Raw genomic sequence first — 23,014 nt, 5'->3', positions numbered from 1 at the left:
TATCTGGGCCTATTTTTGCATGTGGGCATACACTGAAGACTAATTTCTTTTTCTTTAACATCAACACACAGGCTCACGAAATGGGCCAGAATGGGGAAACTCCTAAGGCCCAGTATTAGCAAGGGCAAAAATCACCCAGAGGACTCAATTCCACACTCCACACACACTCCCTACAGATGATTAGCTCTGATGGAAAACCCACAATCACAGAGGGAAATACATCAAAATGGGACTATCACATGCAACAAATAAGAAAACGCATAGCCTCATACCTGGGTTTAACAAAACAATACGAAAGAGACAATGACATAAGGCAACATGTTGATCCCTAAATTACTTCTCAAAAAAGAGGCGCTCACCTCATATTCAAGCCCTAATAAAGTTTCTCTTTGGGGGCAATCTCTCAACTACTTTATCTTGAACAACAAAGCATTCTTTAGAGAAGATAGATTAGCACAAAGGGTTTCAATTATAGATGCACATTGAAATCACCAGGAGAGTTTTACGAACTACAGGTGCCTAAGTCCCACCTCCTGAGGTCCTAATTTGATTGACCTGAGGCTGACCTGAGAGAACAAATATGCATAGTTAACTGCACAGGAACCATACTATAATAAAGGTGTTTTAAAAAAGAAACAACAACATAAAATGAAGAAATAAGCACACACACACACCCCTACACACTAGTAATTATAATTATTATAAATGCATTAAACTCATCTATTTAAACTCAAAAATACAAATAGTAAAACAAAGAAATTCAGTTATTTGATTATTAAGAGAGAATACAAAGTTATGACACAGAATGAGTAAAAGGTAGTGTTCAAAAAGATAAAATGAAGGATTTCATACACTAGAGTAGGTACTTTGATCAAAATATTAAAACCAGTCACATATACACAATCACTGAATAAAATGATGAAAAGCAAACAAAAAATCATCTGTATAGTCCTATTAAAAACTGAACCATAATTTAATATTTCACAGAGATAATGCCAGGCCAAATGCTTTTACAAGTTAGCTCCAGCAAACGTTCAGGAAGTGAATAATTCTAATCGAACACCTGTGTTCAGTGTAGAAAAGGAGGGCCTGCTCCCAGCTCTCTCAATAAGGAGAGCTATACCTACCAGTAAAACTTACAGATCAGCGTGTGAATGGTGCCCCCTGGAACTGAACAATTGGGCAGTGCTGAGTACCACAAAGGGAAATTATAAGCCTTCTCACTGATGAACTTATCAAACTCTAAACAGAAATTTACAAAACCAAATCACCCAGTGTTTATAAAAAAGATAACACATCACGACCCTCTCCCTTGGGAAATGACAGATCAAGCAGACCCAAAAAGAAAAAACAAAGTGATGATGTATCAGAACAATAAAAGAAACATAAAGAACTATGCCCTGAACAACCAGAGATGGCCCATTCTATTCAAGCACATATAAAGCATTTTCAAAACTGACCTCAGACTAGGCCACACAGGAAGTTGCAACAGAAATCAAGAGTCACTATGATGGGTCCAATTCCAGCCTCCATATTTCTGTGGGAGGGGAGAGTGGTTTCCACCTGCCTCCCTTCACTCAGTTTGTCCTCAACGGAGGAAGACCTCCTTTGATGACAGAGCTGGAAGATGGAATTCTCTCTGGAGCTGCCCATCCCTGTGAACAAGCATTGCCCTCCGAGGAAGCTGTCTGAGACCAGCTCTGCCCCAGCAAGGTGGATGCCTAATAGTGTGGAATTAAGTTCCATTTGGGGTATGTGCCTTACTTTCCTAATCACTAGTTTCCTAAAAGCTAATGTTAAAGCTGATATTTTGATCTTCTTCTGTCTGACTTGTCTGTTCCTTAATTAAAACCAAATTAAGGAAGGGAATAAAGGGATGTTATTTATCGATCTTTGTGATAGACAGAATAAAGACCCTCCCGAAGAGGTCCACATCCCAATCCATGGAAATTATGGAAGTGTTTGTTACCTAATGTGGCAAAAGGGACTTTACAGATGTGACTGAGAATCACGAGCCCCAGAAGGCTGTGGAGGAAGTTAAACTACAGGCTGAGAGACAGAAGCTGGGATTAGGGTAACTTCCACAGCAGGCAGACCCTAAGGCACTCCTGGGATTCGCCCCCAGATGGTTATGCCCTGTGTAGTCTCCTATCTGAGCGTGGCATTATCTTGGATTTTTAATCACATGAGCTCATAAATCAGAAAAGGAAGGCAGAAGAATGAATCAGAGAGATGTGACGCTGGCTTTGAAGATGGAGGGCGGGACTGCGACCCAAGGAAGGTGACAGCATTATAACTGCAATAGGGCAAGTGATGACAGACTAGGTGCACTGAGAAAAACCTCAAAGAATATGCCCAAAATTCAAAACACACATACATACACTTTTTAAAGCAACTGAACTGAAGGAAATTGTCAAAGCTCAGTACTTCAGAAGAAAGGGAGCATCCGAGCTAATGTCTGATCTGTAGATCAATTGCCTGATGATCTGACACCTGAGCTTGAATGGGCCACTTGAGGACAGGAGACAAAGCGCAGGGCCTGAGCAAAAGGAGAGGTCAGATGGGAGACCACTGCATAGAGCTAGGACGCAAAAGGACAATAAATACCCTCCGTCAATCAGTTAGAAAAAAATCTCCCCATAGAAGGAAACTTGGCCTTGATTCTGGACTAAGAACACAAACAGTTCAATGTTTTCAAACATTAAAAGAGGGGTGAGGGAAGCACAGAAAGAGAGGCACAAGTAAAATCAAAAAATAAAATTGGGGAACAATGGTCAGATGGACTAATCATCCAAATGTATACAGACTAAACTGGCCAGTTAAAATTAGACAGATTTTGTCAAGTTGGTTAAAAAGTAAAAAGGCATCTAGATTCCATGGGCAAAAGACACACCCAAAGCAAAAGCACATCGAGAGCTTGGAAGAAAAAGGATGGAAGACAACAATGCCAAAAATAATAAATAAACCACCAAAAGAAAGTTGGGACAGATAGATTAACATTAGGCAAAATATTCTTCAAGGCAGAAAGCGTTGCTAGAGATGAAGTGTTACTATATGATGACAAAAAGCATTTGCCACAAAGATATAATTCTACAAGTGTATTCATATAATAAAAAACACAAATTAATAATATAAGGCAAAATATCCAGACGTATACAGAGACAAAATACACCATCTGGTAGGATAATTTTAATATGCATTTCTCAGAAACGGATCAGATTAAGAGGACAGAAAAGATCAGTAATGACAGAAAAGGTTCAGACAAGCTGGATGTAATGGACAAATGCTGAACATGCACCTAACAACTGGAAAAATGCACACTCCTTGGAAGTACACGTGGAACATTCATGAAAACCAACCCTGTTCTAGTCAAGGCCACAAAGCAAGTATCAACAAATTTCAAAATGTAAGTATCAGAGACCACTTTAACCACAACACAATTAAGTTAGCAATCAATTTAAAAAATATATTATCAGGAGAGGGTATATAGCTCAGTGGTAGAACACTGGCTTAGCATGTACGAGGTCCTGGGTTCAATCCCCAGTATCTCCATTAAATAAATTAAAAAATTAAATAAAAACCTAATTACCTAAAATATATATTATTATATATTATCAGTTGATTTGTTACTTGAATGTATTTGTTCTCTTTCAAAACCTAAGTAGAGAAGAAAATGATAAAGAACAGCTTTTCAAAGAAGTTAAACATGAATATACATTAAGCATAGATACATACTGCAATGGTAATTTTATCTGTCAACTTGGCTAGGCCATGGTACTCAGATATTTGGTCAAACATTATTCTAGATGTTTCTGCAAAGGTATTTTTTAGATAAGAGTCACATTTAAATCAGGAGACTTTAACTAAAGCAGATATCTCTCCTAATGTGAGTGGGTCTCACCCAATCAGTGGAAGACCTTTAATGAAAAAAGACTGACCTTCTGAAGAGGGGATCTGCCAGCAGATGGCCTTAGGGTTTGAACTGCAACAGTGGCTCCTCCCTGGGTCTCCAGGCTGCTGGCCGACCCTGCAGATTTTGGACTTGCCATTCCACAATCATGAGAGCCAGTTCTTTAAAATAAATCTCTCTCTTTCACTCTGTCTCTGTCTCTTTCCCCCTCTACATATACATACACATACATGTGCGCACGCACACACACACATATTATTGGCTCAATTTCTCTGAAGAACCTGGACTAATACACATTTATCTATTTGCAGAGTAAATAATATACACATATTCTATGGTGACTGATCAGGCAAAACAAAAGTCAGTTCTTTGAAAACAGTAATAACAAAGATGGTCTCCAGTAAGACTGATCAAAAAGTAGAAAGCAGACACAAATAAGCAGTATTACAAATAAAAACAGAAATAACATATAGCAGATCTCAAAAAGGTAAAATGCGAAAGCCACGTGTAACAAAATGGAAAACACTGGTAAAATACACAGATATCTAGAAAATTTTAACTTGCCAAAATTCAATCGAGAAGACATTAAAACCTGACTGTCCATAACCATTAAAAAGACAATCTTCCAATAAGAAAATACCAGGTCCACACAGTTTTGCAGGTCAGTTCCTATAATTACAACTATAGAGAGCATTTTAGGAACAAACGATAATTCCAATTTTACTCACACTTTCAGAGAAAAGAAAGTGAGGCTACGGAGCCACAAAGTACTGAGGGGCGGGCTCCGCTGGCCAGGGAATTCCCAACACCAGAAGGATGGCCGCTGGACAGGGCTCACCACCCTACTGTGGGGCCTTCTGATGCAAAGGGCAGTCTTTGACGTCTCAGCCCACTAGAAACCTCCAAAACTCTGCCCTGACTCTCCTGGGGTCAAGGTCAGAGCAGAGCAGTCTCAGCCTGAATCCTGACTGGGAACCAGGAGGCCGGGTTACTGACAATTGCTCTGGGCTGATTCCCCCGGGAGAGGGCGGGGCCAAGACCAACTAATTGTTCAGAGCCTCAACTCAAAGGTAGCCTTTAACGTCACAGCTGAAATCAATCATGGGCCAAAGTGAGTAACCTCAGTCTTGATCAGAACTTTCTCCGCCCCCACACAATCTTTAAAAATAAAAAAAAAACCTCAAAACAAAAAACAGATACTAATCAGAGTTGGCAGAATCGCCCAGACAGAGCAACCTCTTTGTTTAACTGTCGTCAAACAGACTCCTTCTAACTATTCCTCAACGACATGTAAAGCTTGCAGGGAACCGCATGACTAACCTCCGGCCACGAGGAAGAAGAATAAGGGGGTTCTCTGGTCCTATGACACATGTGGCCTCATAGAGCAGCCACTGACCCTGTTAACCCACACATTAAGCCCTACGCAAAATTAGCATTTGTGGCCGTTGCTCTGGGCCATCCAGAGGGATGTAATTAAGCAATCTAGAGTTCAATTGCAATCGTCAACAGTGTAATTCAATTACGGTGTTATTTGCAGGCCAAAGCACAGTGACTACTTAGGAGGGAGGGAGACTAGTTCAAAGGTTAACATCACACTGGAAGTTATGATAATGGTCTTTTGTATTAGAAACAAATAATTTTGACAGAAGTCCTGGGTCTTTTAACAGTCACCTCTCCCCAGCTTTCTGCATAAAATTCTCAGGTTCTAATTAAGTGCAGTCCCATTCAAGATACACCCATTTAAGGTCTCAAGAATTCAACTTTGCAAGGAGTTTCACTTACCACTTCTGCTTCATTTCCTACTTCTGCTTACAAGGCATTTCCTTTTCTCACACCTCCAGAGACGATGAGTGACTGGAGATGAGGGTCACCCTGCGTAGCTCTGAGAGGGAGTATTTGGCACTTATGTATCAGGACATCCTCTGAGCATCCCTGGCCTGGTTGCTTCTACAAGTGAGAATCTCCTGCACTGTTTGCACTGTTGACATTGATTGGAAGAGGGGGGCACCTTTTTTGCATTCAAGGCTTAATTACATAAACATTGATATCACGTGCCCTAGGTAAACTTTTTGGAAAGTTTTGCAAAGTGTAGAGTAGCCTATCATACTAGACAGTAATTAATAAAGGGAAATTCCTTGTTATCGTGTGTTATGATTAATAATCAACACTGAAGGATTTGTGCCTGTTTTCGTAGGAATCCACATTGTTTCTTGCATAAACGCCTGCTATTTGAGGCATAATATAGGAATCCCGTAAAAATTTCTTCCACTGAAATAAGTGTCATTGTGTTTTTATAAAGTGAGAGAATACAGTCCTTGGGCACTCGTTTGAGTATTTTAACAGATGCAAAAGCAATTGCGTGTGGGAGGGAAGTGTTGGCGGCACCACTTGACATCCTTCAATTTCACATTAATGAAAGAACAGAAATAAAGAATGATTTAAATGTTCACACAAAAAAAAAGTCACTTCTGCAGGATCTGTGTATCATGCTGGGGTGCCCACAGTCTTCAAACTTTCCTTCAGCTGCTCCTCCCTTAAACAAAGGAAGCCGCTCTTGGAAGTCGAAGGTGTAAGAAAAGAGACCAAAGTCACTGTGGCCAAGGGACCAGGAGCAGGACTGGACCCTCCCGGTTAACTCTCTGCTCCTGCAGAAGGCCCACAGACCCCCGGCGCTCAACCATACATCACCATGAAACCGATTCCCGGAATGGAAGGAGCCCAGAAGAGACTCACAAGGTCCTGGACACAAATCTTAGCTCTGCTGTTTACCAGCATGAGAGCTGGGGTGGCAAAAATAAAGTCAATCTGAGTATCAACCAACCAAAGACTAACTTAGACCAACTAAGCACTGTTCTAAGCACCTTCTTTCCCTTAATTTAATCTTCCCAACAATAGAAGATGGGTACTATTATTACCACTGATTTATATCTGAGGAAACTGAGGCTCAGAGCAATTTGCCCAAAGATCCCACAGCTGGTAGTCAGTAGCTAAGCAGGGATTCAAACCCCAACAGTCTAACTCTGCAGTCCACATTAATAACCACAAAAACCCCTCAGATCTTTGGCCCCATTTGGGCCAGCCAATTTGAAAATGAAGATGTTATTAATAATCTGGAGCAAAAGTATCCCATACATAATTCAATAATTATCATTCTTTTCATCGCAAACAGCAGAGAACATATGCCCTCCAGACACACACTAATAACCTCAGTGTTGAATTATCTGCCAGATAGCTCCTGTCAAACGTCTGTGTGAGCCAATTACTGCTTAAGAGATGGTTCACAGGATGCGCCAACCCCTGGAGCCTTCAGAAAAATTAGCGAGTTGTTATTCCAAAAGAATCAGCCAAACAAAGGCATGAGTGGAGAAAATAATCCACAAGGTTCAGTCCACAGCCAGATAGAGGACAGGTACAGAGACCAATAGCCGCCTCCTCATCGATGTAAAGGGGAGCTTACTCACAAAAGTAAATAAAATCCAAAGCGACAAATACCTGATGCACCTATTCTGTGCTGCACACCAAGAGGTGCTAGAGATGGAGCTGCAAAGCCTTCGCTGTCAGAGCTGCCATTCTGGTGCAGGAGGCAGATCATAAACAAAGAGACAAATATGCACATCATAGGTCAGCTGGTGGGAAGTGCTATGAAGAAATAAAACCAGGACACAAGGATGGGGTTTGTGAAGCAGGGATGCTGTATTAGAGGGCGTCAGGGAAGGCCTCTACCATGGTGACATTTCAGCAGAGATCTGACCTGAGTGCACTCGGAGGAGAACATCCCAACAGAGAGGACAGCAGGCACAAAGGCCCTGAGACACCAGTGCTTCAGTGAATGAGCCAGGGGATGTGGTGGGAGGTGCAGTCCCAAAGGCAGCCCGAGGCCAAATCACATATGGCACTACTGGTCATGATGGGGACTTTGGTTTTTTCCTTTGTTTCTAAGTTTTTAAAAATACCTTTATTATAGTATGATTCCTATACAGTAAACTACACATATTTCAGATATATAATTTGATGAATTTTAATAGATGTAGACACCAATGAAACCACCACCACAATCAAGATAGCTAACATTTCCATCACTCCCCAAGAGGTGCAGTTTTCCAACTCCCAACTTATCCCTTCTCACCTCCTCTACCCCTTGGTAACCATAAGTTTGTTCTCTCTGTCTATGAGTCTGCTTCTGTTTTGTAGGTAAGTTCATTTGTGTCCCTTTTTTAGATTCTACCTATAAGTGATCTCATATGGTATTTTTCTCTCTCTTTCTAGCTTACTTCACTTAGAATGACAACCCCCAGGTCCATCCATGTTACTGCAAATGGCATTATTTTATTCCTTTTTATGGCTGAGTAGTATTCCATTGTATATCTATACCACATCTTCTTTATCTAGTAAGACAGGGGACTTTGGATTTTCATCCTGAGACGAGAAGCCACTGAAGAGTTTTGGAGGGGAAAGAGTGATGTGATTTGATTTACGTTTTCGGGATTACTCTGCTGCTTTGTGGAAGATGGTGAGAAGGGGGCAAGCGCAGAGCAGAGACCACTCAGAAGACTATGTGTTCATCTTGGAGACCGGGCTGAGTCTAGGAGGCAAACACAAGCCTTAGACAATGAAAACCACAAAACCCAAATGGACGAAGGGCCTGAATACATGAGAACTCGGCTGCAGCCCTAGAGAAGACTTAGTGTGGTATAAAGACTTTTTTGTTCCTCAGTGATTTATCAAGAGCTAACATGTTATAGCGCTTGCTACGTGTCAGGCTCTCTTCTAAGCACCTTACATGCATAAGCACAGCAACCCTCTTAGATGAGCACTAGCATCATCCCCACTTTAAATATGGAGAAACTGAGGCATGGATCATGCAGGTGGCTTGCTGTAGATCTGGGATTTTAACCGAGCAGGCTGGCTACAGGTGTTCCTCCTACCAACCCACAAAGAACACCTGGGAATGTCTTAGACTGACTCTCTGCAAAACTCTCAGGCCTGTTTCAGAGAAGCCTGGGAAGCCTTTCCAGAAGGAACCCCCCAGGGTGGAGGCCTAAGGAAATGAAGGAGGAGAAAGCATGTCATGCTGGAAGGGAAGAAGGATGGTGCCCCAGGTCCTACACAACCCACACCAGGGCCCCGCCCTCCACAACCATCACAGATCCCAGACCACGGCAAGTATCCCCCACCTCCACCCTCGAGCTACCAGATGAGCAGTCCTTTCTCACCGACAGAGGGGATTTTGCCAGAGGCTCTGTCATTTCAGGAAGGCTTGTGTGGGGAAATTAGGAGGTAGGAAGAGAAACTAACCCCACACAAGGCTGCCCATTCACCCATCACAGCCATCCAAGAGCCCTGCACACCTCCAGGGGCTCCTCTTTGCTCCCTGGCTGGGGGCTCAGCAGTGCTGACAACATTTGCTGGTCTGAGAGTCTAACCCTATCACTCTGATCTCAATGTACCTGAGGCGCTGGAAGTTTCCAGGTGAGATTCTGAACAAGAATTGCTAGGAAACCCACACTCTTGACTGTTTCCTCTCATTTGGGCTTCAGGGACTCTAACCTACAGGAGAGCATCCCAAACTATGGCACCTCTGAAAAGTGGGGTGTTAGTCACCACCTCTCAAGGGCCCTTCTCTCCACTGAGAAATTACGAGCCTGAGAGATGACAGCTGGAATATGTGACAGGGCCACCAAAACATGAAGAATCTTTAAGACACAGCACATCTTCGCCCTACGCACAAAGCCCCAGAACCCTCGGTGCACAGGAGGTATCTTTGCAGAACGGAAGGAAAGGCAAAGGGGCAACATCAGATGCCCCATGCACGTCCTGGGTCTCACCACACTCAGCCCAAACTTCCCCCCTCCAGCCATCGCTCCCCACAACGAGGAGCAAAGCCCCAAAGAAGCACGTTCAGGCAGCAAACAAGGCCTCTGACCTACATCAGGGAGGGCAGAGAGAAGACCTGGGACCTCTGGGGAAAAGATTTCCAACAATAGGCTTGTTCTAACTAATACGGGCTTCAGCGGCCCCCTTCAGGGAGCTCATCAGCCTGAACAGCCCGCTGGCAGCCTTTTCCCTTAACAGTTTTCTGGACCTTTTCTCGAGAATGTTCCTCACTGGCTAACGCAAACATGAAGCCAAACAGCTGCAATGGATAAAAAGAACAATACGGCAGAAAGAGCGTTCGTCAGGTGATTAGGTGAATCGATGCAAACCTGCCTCCTGACTCCCTAACGTACTGGAGTCTGGCTGGGAAAGGGAGCTGCCACCTGCAGTAGGCGGCAGAGTCTGCAAGATTTCAAGCTTCAGCTCGACTGCAACGAGCCATGATGTGCTCTGAACATTTTACGACAAAATCAATCTGACTGAGCCCAAACTGCCTTGCAGCCAGGACCCAAACTGTGACACAGTCATACACATGCTAATATCTGGTGCATCCCTAGTCTCAACAGAGACCTAGACTCATGCCAGATATCAGAATCCAAGTTTGTACCATTCAAAAAGGTGGCACACACAGTAAACTAAAAGAAACCCAATGGGGGGGCTTCTCTCTGCACTGAAAAAAAAGAAAGAAAGAAATGTCCAGTGAGAGGAAGCCGTTTCTCAGGGCAGAGGACCAGCCATCAGTCATCAGGACCCTGACCGTACCTGCTATGATCCCGTCCATCTGCTCCAGGGCAGCTTCCAGCGCGTGACTTGCATCAGAAGCCATGACTCCTGCTTCCTGCTCAGGCTCCTCCTCTCCTACTGAAAATTCAAATATAGAACAAAGGAAAAATTACTGAGAGTTCCATGTTACATGCCCACCAAATCCTCTTGCTCCACCACCGCACAGCACGCTCACGGGCATCCTAGATTTCTGACATGCAGTTTCTACCGTCATTGATGGCCTCTACCTCTTGGCACCAGTGCTGTTCCTCCGTGAATCTTCAGCATGTGGTCCCATTTGCTTCTGTCATGAAAAGCCACTAAGGCTCTCCAGAGTCCCCTGCAGCAGCGAAACAGTGATCGCCTCTCCTACCATCACTGTGGTCCCAGGCTCCAGAAGCTCCAGCCGCCCTGGAGAAGGCTCAAGGCTCCCCCCGTGTCAGGGAGAGCACACAGATGGCGGGGACTCCATCAGGACGTGCCCTGCAGCCGTGAGTCACAGCAGGTATTAGCCATCTTATATCTGCATTTGTCCGCATCTGGGATGCTCTCCTTGGGAGGCTGTGATCCAGACTTCAACTGCCATTTTCACATTTCAAGTGAGCCAATGCGCCCTGTCTAGGAAGGCTACGGGCACACTGTCGTGGGGGGAGTACCATGCCAGGAGCCTGGGGCACTGTCTCTTACCATTTTAGTTCTGTTCTACCCAGCACCATTCAAGGTGCAGAAGGCCATCTTCTCAGGGCTGGAGAATTTCTCCAAAAATACAGCCTAGCCACCGCTCCCCTAAGGCTGAGTCTCCTCTCTAGTGGGAAGGATGGCAATTGGTTCCATCTCTAGATAACTCTGCCTCTTAGAAAGGTCTTTACACTAAACTGTCGTCTTTGCAGCCGCTTCTCATTTTTCTTGCTTCCCACCCCCTCCCTGGTAGCAGGGAGAGACTTACAACAGCATCAGTAATCCTAAGAAGAGACTTAGGTCACACCTGTGAATGGAAGGCAGGTGCTGTTGTCTGCTCATTCAGCAAAGCCCATGCCTGTGCACAATGGGCCTAAGTGCTGCAGAGAACAGAGACAGGGCTCCCACATTCCAAGGGGGCACAGCTCAGGGAACAGGACGTTCTGTTGCTCATTTTCCCCATGAAGTCAGATCTCTGGCAAGAAGAGAGGAAAGTAAGCCACCACAGGAAAGTGGAGAAGAATGTTAGGACCCCAAAGAACCACACTGGACAGTACCAGGCAGGAGCAATTCAACACCCTGGGTTCAAAGCCAGCTCTGCCATTTTCTGTATGATCTCTGAGCCTCAGTGTTCTCATCTGAAAAATGGGGATGATAATAGCACCTAACCCACAGGGTTGACATCTTGATTAAATGAGTAATCAATATTTCACAGAAAATTTCATATTGTATGTCTTAAGTGCTCGGTGTACATTAGCTTTTTTTCTTTTGTTTTGCAGGGTGGGTGGGTGGTGGTAATTAGGTTTAATTATTTATTTTAACAGAGTTACCAGGGATTGAACCCAGAACCTACAGTGCTAAGCATGCACTCTGCCACTGAGCTATATCCTCCCCAGCTACGTTAGCTTTTTTTTTTAAAGTGAGGAGATAATCTCAGGATACATCTGTGCCAGGACAGCTCACTGGATTAGGAACTTTAACCGAAAATGGGGTAGGCTCAGGGAGGGAGAACCCAGGTAGATCCAAGGGTCTGGTCCTTTGGAAGAGGTAGGCACGGCAAAGAAAGATAAGCCACTATGCATGTGGCGAGGGAGGGCAGTGACTCATTGGTACAAAGGCCAAGGGGTCAGAAAGGAACACTGAGCATTGGCAGTTGGAGAACCACCACATAGTCAGCTCAGAGGAGTGTGGACAGGAGCTTGCGGAGGGGGCTGGAGCCCCACTGGCACCTCGGGGCTGTGGCAGGAGCCAGACAGGGCTGCAGCAAGAACAGAGCACATGCCAGAGCAAATCTGGGTGCAGATCTCAGGGTGTGAATGGGAGCAATGCTGGGGGCAGGGCGGGGTAGAGGCAGCAGAAACAGGGCAAGATTCGGCACACTCACACCTATTCGGCCATAAGGGATAGTAAAAGTTTAAAGAACTACTTCCCTCTGAGGAAGTTCCCAACTGCTCCCAGGGAAAAAAAAATTCAAAATCTGTACTGTGACGGAAGGAAGCAGCCGGCAGGATCCAGGCTCTGCCGACCTGACGTGGCCCTCCCATGGCTCCCCATGCTCCGGCGGCCATGGTCCCTGCACAACACCCAGCACTCCAAGTCAACTGAAAAAAGTTGAGTTGTATTTTATTCGGAGGACTTTCTGAGGACTCAAGCCCAGGACATAGCCTCTCAGATCGCTCTAAGAGATTGTTCTGCCCAGGCAAGAGTGGGACCAGAATATATAGGAGTTTTTGCAACAAAGACAAGGGTCAGAACATCAGATTACAGTTAATTAAAGAAAACCAGATATCTCAAGTTGAGGAATTTAGCGCTTCTCTATGTATGGGAAGGTGCAAAGGTCTGAGCTCACTGAAGTCATTCCTTTGATGTGCACCTTAGCTATCTAAGGCCAGTATCCTGAGCTCGCACATCCTGAGTTCCCTCAGGGTGCACGGTCGGGGGCAGTCGCAGAGGCTGGACTGCCTGCTTGTCTGCATCCTGAGTTCCCTTCATTCACTGTCAGGGGGTGGAGGTAACAGCTGATGACTTGACTGTCACAGCATCCTTTGTTTACTGATATGGGTGGTAATGTTTTTCATTCACACCCTTTGCCGACCCTCTGCCCTGAGCTCACTTCCCCAGCTCCCTACACAGCTGATCCTCATCCTTCAGCCAGCAGCAACCAAGTCTCTTCTCAGAGACGCCTTCCTTGCATGCCCCTAATTCAACCCCTTTGTAGCACAGTGGCTCCAAATTCTAGTCCATCTGTTTCCTTGCTAACTGGCCTTGCTCACCCTCACTGTGGAGGCAGGTGGGCCCCCATCTGCCTCACTCACCCCTAAGTGCCCCGTGACAGCAGAGTGGCACAAGGAAGTTTATGAGTAAATACTGTGAATCAATGGATGGATCTATGTGGCCAGCATTGCCTGAACTGCTGTGCACTGGGGGGATACTGACAAATCAGACCTAGTCCCTGCCCCACGGACCATGCAGTCTGGTGGAGAGGACAGAAGTATGACCAAATAATTATGACCCAGTGTGAGACATGCTGAGAGAGGCAGGGAGGCAGTTTCCCTGGGTCTTGAAGGATGGGTAGGCACTTTCTCAGAAGATAAGGGTGACTCCAGGCCAAGGGGGCAGTGCGTGGAAGGCAGGGGAGCATGTCAGGACAGGATGTCGTTGGCAAACGTCAAAATGGTTGATGAGATTATACAGGAGCACCCAGCTGCTCCCCGTGAGTCAGAACCCTCCACGGAATTCACAACACCTCCACAAGGGCAATTAAGGAGGGGCGCTTGGGAATCACACCCACATCAGGGGTCTGGATGTCCGTGCACCACCACTCAAGTGGCCTCAGATGTCAACATGATCGAGATTTTTAAAAAGGAAGATCTCATGTCAGCCTAGCTGGGGCCTTAGTACTGGGGTGAAAGGTGAGAGGGCAGTTAGCAGGTGCTGAGCCCACGGGGCCCAGTGATGTCCCCCTGCCACAAAAGGGCCCTAACAGTGAACCGTGGGCCCTCTGCCCAGGGATGAGTTGGTACTTGGCAAAGAGCAAACTGGGTGGACCCGTGGGAGCTGGCGAGAAGTGAAATGTGAGTCAAGGGTGTAGTATATTCACAGCCCAGGACCTGGGCCGTCAAGACTGGGAGCCCTTGGGAGCCAGAACCTGCTAGGGGCAGCTGATGAGCTCAGTGCTGGGTCTGCGGTGACGGCAGGACGCAGTGAGAAAGGGCTCTGCCGGCCTCTGGCGCCAGGCGGCTGTGAGGGGTCACTGGTGTCGGGGACAGAGGGGACCGCTGAAGGGCCAAATATACCATAGAAGCGACGCCTCCAGCCCCATCAATGAACACGGACACTCTGATGGAACAGGGAAGCCACGAGGTCACCAACCACTGCTATCTTGGCAGCTACAATCATTTTCTTCCCTCCCCAGGTGGGAGCTCCCCGTAAGGAAGGCACCCTGGGACAATCCCTGCTCTCGAGGACCTTGGGGTCTCAGAGGCCAAGGTGTCACCCAGTTGCATTCAGTGCTCTGTGTCTTCCATGTCTGTTCACCCCTACAGAATCACGCACCACTCTCAGGAGCGTGGGTTCATTGGGGATGTGAGGAGAAACAAGGTGACGAGGCCAGAGGGCACATCTGGAAGAGGCAGTAACCCAAAGGGCTGGGAGAGAGGAGAATCCGGGTCAAACTCCAAAGGGGCCCCATGAAAGGCAGAACGACCTCTAGGCAGGTGGTGGGGAGTGGAAGTGAAATCATCTTCTCCACCCGTGAGAGGGGAGCTCCAGCGACCACCCAGGGGCCTGTCAGCAGAGGAACTGACATTGTGCCCTGGGAGCTCTAAGGAGGGGCGCCCCACCAGCCCAGGAAGGAGAGGAGCAGGCAAAGGAGGACATGGTGTCCTTAATGTGTTCAGTCCAGTGACAGCCGCCATATCAGCCAAAAGCAGTTTCCCTGCTCTGGACACTTGGACCATTAACAGAGCCCTACATTTGACACGGACGGGCAAGCAGCCTTCTCATACCAAGGAACTGGCTCATCCTGAGCTACAGAGATAAGGAAGGGAATGTTGTGTAAGAAAAGAAAAGGTGCGGTCCACCCGTCATGCAACCCTCCCCTCCCCAACAGGCCTCTCGAGATGCTGTCATCTTCCTCCCCATGATGGTGCCTGATGCTGGGCTCCCCTAGGACAAGACTTGACCCTCCTCTTTGCTACCAGCCAGGAAGAAAACAACCCTGCAGCTGGGAGACCAGCCAGTGAGGAAGGAACTGCCATGTGTGAAAATGACAGTGTCTGGTGACAGCTGTCAGAGCCACATGATCTGCGCCACACAAAGGCCGGTTTGGCACCTCCAAGTTAAATAGGGTGCAGGGTTAGGTGAAGTTTAGAGGGTGAGCCACAATTAGCTGCCCACCACCTGGGGCACTCCAAGGCAGTGATTTAGATACGGTAGTAACTACTTCTGTGCCCAGCAGTAGGCAGGAACTGCTGACTAAGACAAGTCTTGGGTAAGTAAATCTTAACTTGCCTCACCCATCCTGAAATGCAAGCTTCTATTCCATTTTATAAACTAGCTTTCTCTTCATAAAAGTGGCAACAGGATGCAAGTGTTTTGGGGAGGCTTGGACTGTCCTGGATGGAGGAAGGAATCAGGAACAGATCCATAGTCCCTGGTACCCTCCAGGGTCTCCTGGGCCAGGGCTGGGCCCTGACACCTCAAAGCTGCAGCCAGATAGGGTCCAGCATCACTGGGTAGAAGGAAATGCCTCGGGCCAGAACCCTCAACCAAAGACTCACCACCCCCGAACTTGGACTCATCTCAGACCTCTTCCAGCCCCAAACAGCCAACAGGTGGTGAGGAAGTATCACAACATCTCAACGAGCTGAAGACTTTTCCCCACAGTTTACTGGTCGCCCATAAACCACAGATGCTCACTCTTCAAATGGTTAAAGAAATATCTCTTGTTATCCTTGAGCTGGGGAGATGGCCTCTGAAAAGGATACAGAAAACTTATCTCTTTGGGATAGTAGGGCAAGAAGCCATTTTCAGCACTTAAAAAATAATAATAAAGATGGAGGAAGACATACAAAGAAAACTGATGGCAGTGCCTACATTCTCAATTTCATCCCAAGTCGACCAATATTAACTTTCTTTCTAAAGGACAAATAGGAAAGAACAGAGTTTATAGCGAGCCAATGCTGAGTAAAAACCTGGGCTCTGCTATGTAATGGTTGTGGGTCTTTAAACAAGTTACCTAACCTCTCAGAGTCTCAATGGTCTCATCTACAAACTCAGTATAAAATGAATCTCATTGTTTTGGACAAAAATAAACAAGAAAGAGACCTCCGATAAATACAGCAGATTGAAGTCAAACATCTAATTTAGCTACCCACTGAAACAACAGGAGGGAAACTTATTGGGAAAGACACAAACCCACAAGGACTTGGGGAACGTGATCAGAGACATAAGGGAGATGGCCGGGCAACAGCTATGCAGCAAGCCTAAAAGGGCGGTTGGTCCATGTTGGAGGGCTTCCCAAAGCTCTGGGAGAGAGTTCTTCAGTGCCATAAAATTAACAGCACACCTGCTGCATCTGACCATCTTAAGAGATTTATATAATTGCTGAAGAATTTGTTCAACTCAATGATAAGAAAATAGCAAACTAAGTAAATGACAAAAGAACTCCGAGGAAACTAAAAAGTAAAAATAATCATAGTCCTTACAATGAAACACCATGTACATACGGATTTAACAGAAATTGCACTGGCAGTATGGAGGGGATGGAGAAGTGCTTGTGAGTGATGGGAGCAAGACTGGAGAGAGAGCTCCCATCTCTCACCTTCTAGGGTGGGAATTTGGACGTCACGAGACAATGACAACTGAAAAAATAATAATAAAGTGGCAGAACAAGCATTTTTTCAGTGATCTGGGTAAAAATACTGAAAGAGTTTGAAGTGGCAGCATCTGAGGAAGAACAATGGGGGTGGGTAGATGGGGAGACGGCTGTTTTAACAAATTGTATACAATTATTTGACCCTTTAAATTGTGTAGATATCTAGTAGTGATAAAAAAACAAAAATAACCACATAGATTTAAAGAGATAATATGGGTGGGCTGCCTGGCACAGCGTCGAGATTCGATTCATGTGGGTTCCTTTCTCCTCTTAGCTTCCCTGTATCGGGCAGGTGTCTGTGAGCTACTTGCTAAGAGTTTATCCAGTATTATCTCACTTAATCCCCACGTACCACTGAGGAACTACTCTCCCCCTTACAGACCTGCCTGAGGATGCCCACTGCTTTTCCTCCCTTTCTTCCACGTGGTTTTGAGCATAGGAGGACCTAGCTTACCTTTTAAAAATATCCTTTTGGCTGCAACTTGGACTGAGGATGGGCGTGGGGTGGGGTGGCAGTGCAGCAGTGAACACAAGAAAGCCAGGCAAGAGATAAAGGTAGCTTGGATCAGAATGATCATGGTAGATGTTCTAATCCTTAATGTATGTTGACGGCAAAACCAGTCAGCTTAACTGATAGACTGGACGTGGGCTGATAAGAAAGAACGTAGGGTTTATAGCCAGTCTTGAGTCAAAACCTGGCCTCTGCTGGATAATGGCTGTGGATAATGTGCATAATGAGAGGAGGGAAACAGGACTTCAAGTCTTTGCCTGGGAGCCTCTGGGAGGGTGGGGAGAACCACAGGAGCAACAACACGGGTGGTGGGGTTGGGGGATGAAATCAAGAGATTGGGTTTGGAAACACTCAGTTTAAGATGCCTAGGGACACCGAGCAAGATAGGCTGAGTAGGTATTTGGAAATACGAGTCTGAGAGTCAGAAAGAAATCTGCCCGGAGACAATCCGGGAGCTGTCTGCATGAAGGTGGGACTTAAAACAAGCACATGAAGCAACTGCAGTAGCATAAGACAAAAAAAAAAAAAAAAGGAAAAGGGAGAGGCCCCAAGACTCTGTAGAACACTCCAACATGCAGCGTGCAGCTGTCAGGGAGGAGAACCAAGGCAGGAGACTGAGGAGGAAGAGGCAGGAGAACTGAGAAAGGGGTGTCCCAGAAACCGTACGAAGGGTTCAGGGCGGAGGACGCAGTCAAGGGTGCCAAATGCTGCTGAGTCAGACCAGAGACCATCTTCTCTCCAAACACTCACTGGGGGTGATCTCACCTACTGCGCCGCTTCACCTGGCACTACCTCACCCTAGGCTGCAGTAGCCTGACTGGTTGTCCTGCAGCTGGTTCCAGGCAGCCTCTCCATTGGCCCTGCACTGCAGACTCACCAACTCAATGCTCCTCCAACCTGGGTGTCTGTCCAGATCACCCGGAGAGCTAACGGAGCAAGAGGTCCAGGCTCATCTCAAGGAAAGAGGGCCTGGCCTTTGCATGCTGACCTAGCTGCTCAGGTGCTCCTGAGACTCACAGAAGTTGAACCACCAGTGGAACACAAACACGGCTCCCACCCAGGCCCTCTTCTGCTCAGAAAGTCTCCGGGTTCACCGCCAGCCAGTGCAGAATCATGCTTCTCACCACATCGGCTCAACCTGCACTCAGCGGCAGCTTTAACTTCCATCAGACCCTCTGGCAAACCTCTGCCCCATCCCAACCAAATGTCTTCTCATCAGTGGACAGATTTCTAGGTGGTAGTTAATTGCCTGAACCAGTTACTTCCCTGCTTTTATGCCCATGCCAGCAGCCTTCTCTGCTAACTTCCCATCTTCTCTTCAAGCCAATTCTTCCCTGAAACTCTCTGGACCTCGCTCACCTAAATGTGATCTCCCAGTCTCCTTGATCTTGCAGGAAAGGGATGAGAGCAGCTGTGCACACCCATCTCCCCTGCAAGCCTTCTATACGTCTGGGCCCCCGAGAGCATCGCCCCTTCTGTAAGCCCTGTAGAAACGTTTAAAGATTTACTAATAAAATAAAATTACTCATCAGTCCCCACTACCTCCATTAAAAAAGAAATAAATAAACCTAATTATCGCCCCCCCACCAAATAAAACAAAATTATTCATTGTCATTGGGAAACTAAAGCCTGGGGGATTGTGAGGGCTGGCAGCAGGAGGCCCCATCGCCTTCCCACACCTGACACCCACCTCCCTCTCCAAATCCTCACATTCAGTGGGCCCCCATAGATGATCTTTCCCAAACTGCTCCCTGCCCTTCAGTGATGTTGCCACAGTCGCCAAGCCAGAAACCTGGAAGCCATCCCCAGTTTTCCCCTCTCTCTCACATCCAGTTGGCCACCATGTCCAGTAAAATATCCTTCCTCACCCTCCTCAGGTCTGTCCCCTCATCCTCACCTGCCCGGCTTCCGGGCTACATCATCTCCCATCAGAATGACTGCAGTGGCTTCCTGGCTGGTTTTCCTGCCTGCAGCCTCACGCCCACACCCCACTCACTCTCACCACTGCTACCAGCAGCACAGGCGTGTGGGTCCATTTCTCAAATCTAACCATAGCACCCTGGCACTTGTACAATTTTTCATCTGCTGCCTGTCACCCAGGAAACGACCCAAAGAGGAAGCTAAGGACCCTGGGGACAGTCCAGAGCATGCGCCCTGTAGCCAGGCTTCTGTTTGGATCCCAGTTCTTCCCATCACGGCCTCTACTCTTGGACAAGTTCCTCAACATTGCTGAGCTTCATTTCCCTGTTCATAAAATGCAGGTGAAAATATGCATTGTGGGATTGTCGGGATTCAATGAGACGATGTATGTGGAGGTCCTCTGCACGTAACTGGCTGAGAGTTCGCAACCACGGCAGTAACAGTTCCACACCTGGCCCCCACCAACTGTTAGACTGCTTTTACTCTAAGCCTCCCTCAGATGCAACGTTTTAGGCCAAGAACCCAATCCAGACTGCTCCATCCCGACTCCCTCTTTTGAGGCCCAATTCCAGCATCATGATTCCAGGGATCCTCTCCTTCCCCCAGCTGGAAATGACTCCCCAGACTTGGGCCCCCTCTCCACGCTCATGACAGATTCCCTCAGCACCCGGAACTCTCTAGAGCACTGGTCACTCTATGTGTGCGACTCCTTTGACTGAGTCGTCGCTCCCAGTGGGCAGGGCCGTGTCTCTGAGCCCAGAGCTCGGCCCAGTACTGGCACAAAGCACGTGGTCAGCTCATGTATGTTGAGTGGATGAACACAACATGTCTGCCCACGGGAGGCAGCTGGAGGCTGACGGAGGGCAAAATTCCACCCCACCTGTGGGTTAGTGAAACAAGTAATCTGCTTCCTAAATACAACAGGACAGAGACAGGAGAGACATTTCCAATCCAGAAGAAAAAAAGAAGTCACTGGTCTTAACTGGAAGCTGAGAGGCTCCCAGGGATGGCAGGCAAGTCTGTACCTGGGGGCCTGAGGCATGACTGAGGTCTTGTCCAGCCTGAGGTCCTTGTCTCCATGGGGACGGGCCTGATGGTGCAGAAAAGCAGCACACCTGGCCTCAGAGCCAGGGCAGGGCCCACGGACACCCACGCTGTAGCAGGACTGAAGGATAAGGCCACAGGCATCAACTTTCCATCAGGACAGAACAGCCAGACACAGAAAGACATCCTGTCACAATGAAGGGGAGTCAGAGCAGGACAGAGGGACCAGGATGCTGAGAAAGCTGCTGTCAGAACTGGTGACTGCTGTTAGTGAAAATCTGCGTCTAAGCAAAGTGACGAGGTGGGGGTCTCCTTCTTTGTCAATTTCTTTTGTCAACGAATAGAAGTTTAAGTAGCTGACGAAAGACTGCACAGGAGAAGATCAAAGAATGCCACTTAAGGTGAACAAGCGAGCTTAACTTGTCCCTGTCTAACCAGGTACCAGTAACTCCTAATAACAAGCGTTTGTTTAAAGCTTTTGGCTTCAGGAAGGTTTTTCCCCACACAAGGCTTCTCATTCCCACCTCAACATCCCAGGTCAGGCTGTTCTGATCAGTCAGCCAGTGAAGCTGAGACCGGTGGGGGCTGAGATCCATCAGAATCGCTGAAGGGCTCTAAGCCTAGGTGCAGGCTGGAGGTGCCAGCTGGTGGCAGGGGACAAATGCAATATTTCTTGCTGAGCATCTTTTTCCCGCTTTACCAGGTGAGTGAGCTGTGCGCACTGGGCATGCCCAACCACTCCCTCTTGGGCGAGTTCCAAATGATCCCGAAGAACATTTATGTGGAGCCTGGCTCTGCAGAACCCACTGAAAGGAGTCCCTCTGCTTTCTGGCCCTTCCACTAAAGCCCAGTCCAGATCCTGCCCCATGTCACTGCTCCTCCAGCAGCCCTCTTTGGCATGTTCAAACCCAGAGGCTTCCATTTAAGCACTTACCCAAAAAGCACTTACCCTTCTCACCAAACCACAGCCTTCTAAACTGGGCTCTATGATCCCAAACAGCTCCTCCATCAACAGGAAATAACAGCAGGGGGCTCAGGCCCAGAACTGAACACCCTTCTCTAAAGACTGCTAAGAACAGCTCCAGGTACTGACACCTCACCTCCAGGCACCTCCCAGCTTAGCCGTCCCCCAGACGCAGGGCAGCATACTCCTCCTCCTTGAAATGGCAGGCTTCTGCAGAGAAACACCACCCAAAGACCTGAGCGTGAGACACCTGAGACACCATGAGCCCGGCCCACGAGGAGGAGCACGGGGTCTGGCTGAGAAACGGGTGTGAGAGTGTGAGGCTGTCATGCTCACACCCAAACGGCACACCTGACCCTCGAGGCTGAAGGAATGCTGGGGAGCTGGTATCTGAGTTTGCCTTTGCTTAGTATTTTTAAACACTGGTTTCACCCTCCTGACTGTTCTCACCTCCCACTCTCTGCACCCCACCCCACGCTGGTCCTTTGCCCCAGTTCAAGGATTTATTATTGTGGTAAAGAGGCCACAACAATCTCAGTGACCAAGGCCACAGGGCTGCTGAGGAATGGTTTGGGCAGATCTCAAAAGAAAAAGGATGCAGGTACTCCAACAGGGAGAGAGATTTGGGGGTGAGGCAGAAATCTGTGCCTCTGGAAACAGTGAGACAGGGAGCCAGACTGTGTCTAGGGGCAGAGCATCAATCACCAAGACCCCATCAGTTCGCCCTTCAACGCTGTGCTCCAGACAAGCACATCTGTGTCCTCACTGTGGTGGGGCTCACTGCAGCCACTCAGAGAACTTGGGATGGAAGGTTCTTTTCCTTCCTTCTGAGAGTCTCAGAGTAGCAAATGTAAATGAGACTTCAAGGCTGGGATATGAAGGACCAGGTGAAACAACAAACACTTCACCTGCTCGAAGATCTAGCTGAGATCTGGGGGCCGGCTCCCAGCCCCACGGCCAGCCGGCGGTTCACAGTCCATCCAGCGATGGCCAATCACTTCGCGCCCCTGCAGGTTCCTCCTGTCTGTCCAAGCCGCCTGCTCTGCAAGTTCACAGACGGTTTCCTTCCTCCCTCCTGCAGAGGCAGCAGCCCCTGTGAAAAGGCTTTGTCCTCATTATCCCATTTAACCTTCCTGGTGATCCTGTGAGGGACACAGCCTCATTATCAGCCCCACTTCTGAAAGAGGCAACGGAGACACAAAGATATTAAGAGAGTGCCTGAGGTCTCTGGTTTCCCCACAGAGTCCCGCCTGTCAGTCACCTAAGTCCCCACCTGCTCGCCCTACCACTCTGCCTCGTCCTGCCGATTTGCTCAGCTCTGTGAAGAGCTGGGAGACGTGGAAGCTGGTTTCCATGTCCAAACCAAAAGACCTCAAAACACCTGGAGCCAAGAGACTTTCTGCTAACTCATACTCCCTGCACATCTTCATGGGGACACTGCCTGCTGCCCCCATTCAACTCTGTTACAAGATA

The 23,014-nt window shown here is 47.5% G+C and overlaps 1 protein-coding gene across 1 annotated transcript in view; it reads right to left on the bottom strand.

Moving 5' to 3' along the window:
* Positions 1-23,014, bottom strand: part of PPFIBP2 (PPFIA binding protein 2) — a 140,096-nt gene that overhangs the window by 96,154 nt on the left and 20,928 nt on the right. The window contains 1 exon segment of the mRNA XM_031681266.2: positions 10,547-10,645. Coding sequence (XP_031537126.2) covers positions 10,547-10,610 — 64 coding nt within the window. The 5' untranslated portion in view covers positions 10,611-10,645.

This window comes from Vicugna pacos, chromosome 10, assembly GCF_048564905.1.
Source record: "Vicugna pacos chromosome 10, VicPac4, whole genome shotgun sequence".
In the NCBI taxonomy this organism is placed as follows: domain Eukaryota; kingdom Metazoa; phylum Chordata; class Mammalia; order Artiodactyla; family Camelidae; genus Vicugna; species Vicugna pacos.
The sequence above is the reverse complement of the archived record's forward strand: the minus strand, read 5'-3'. Positions and strand labels throughout refer to the sequence as shown.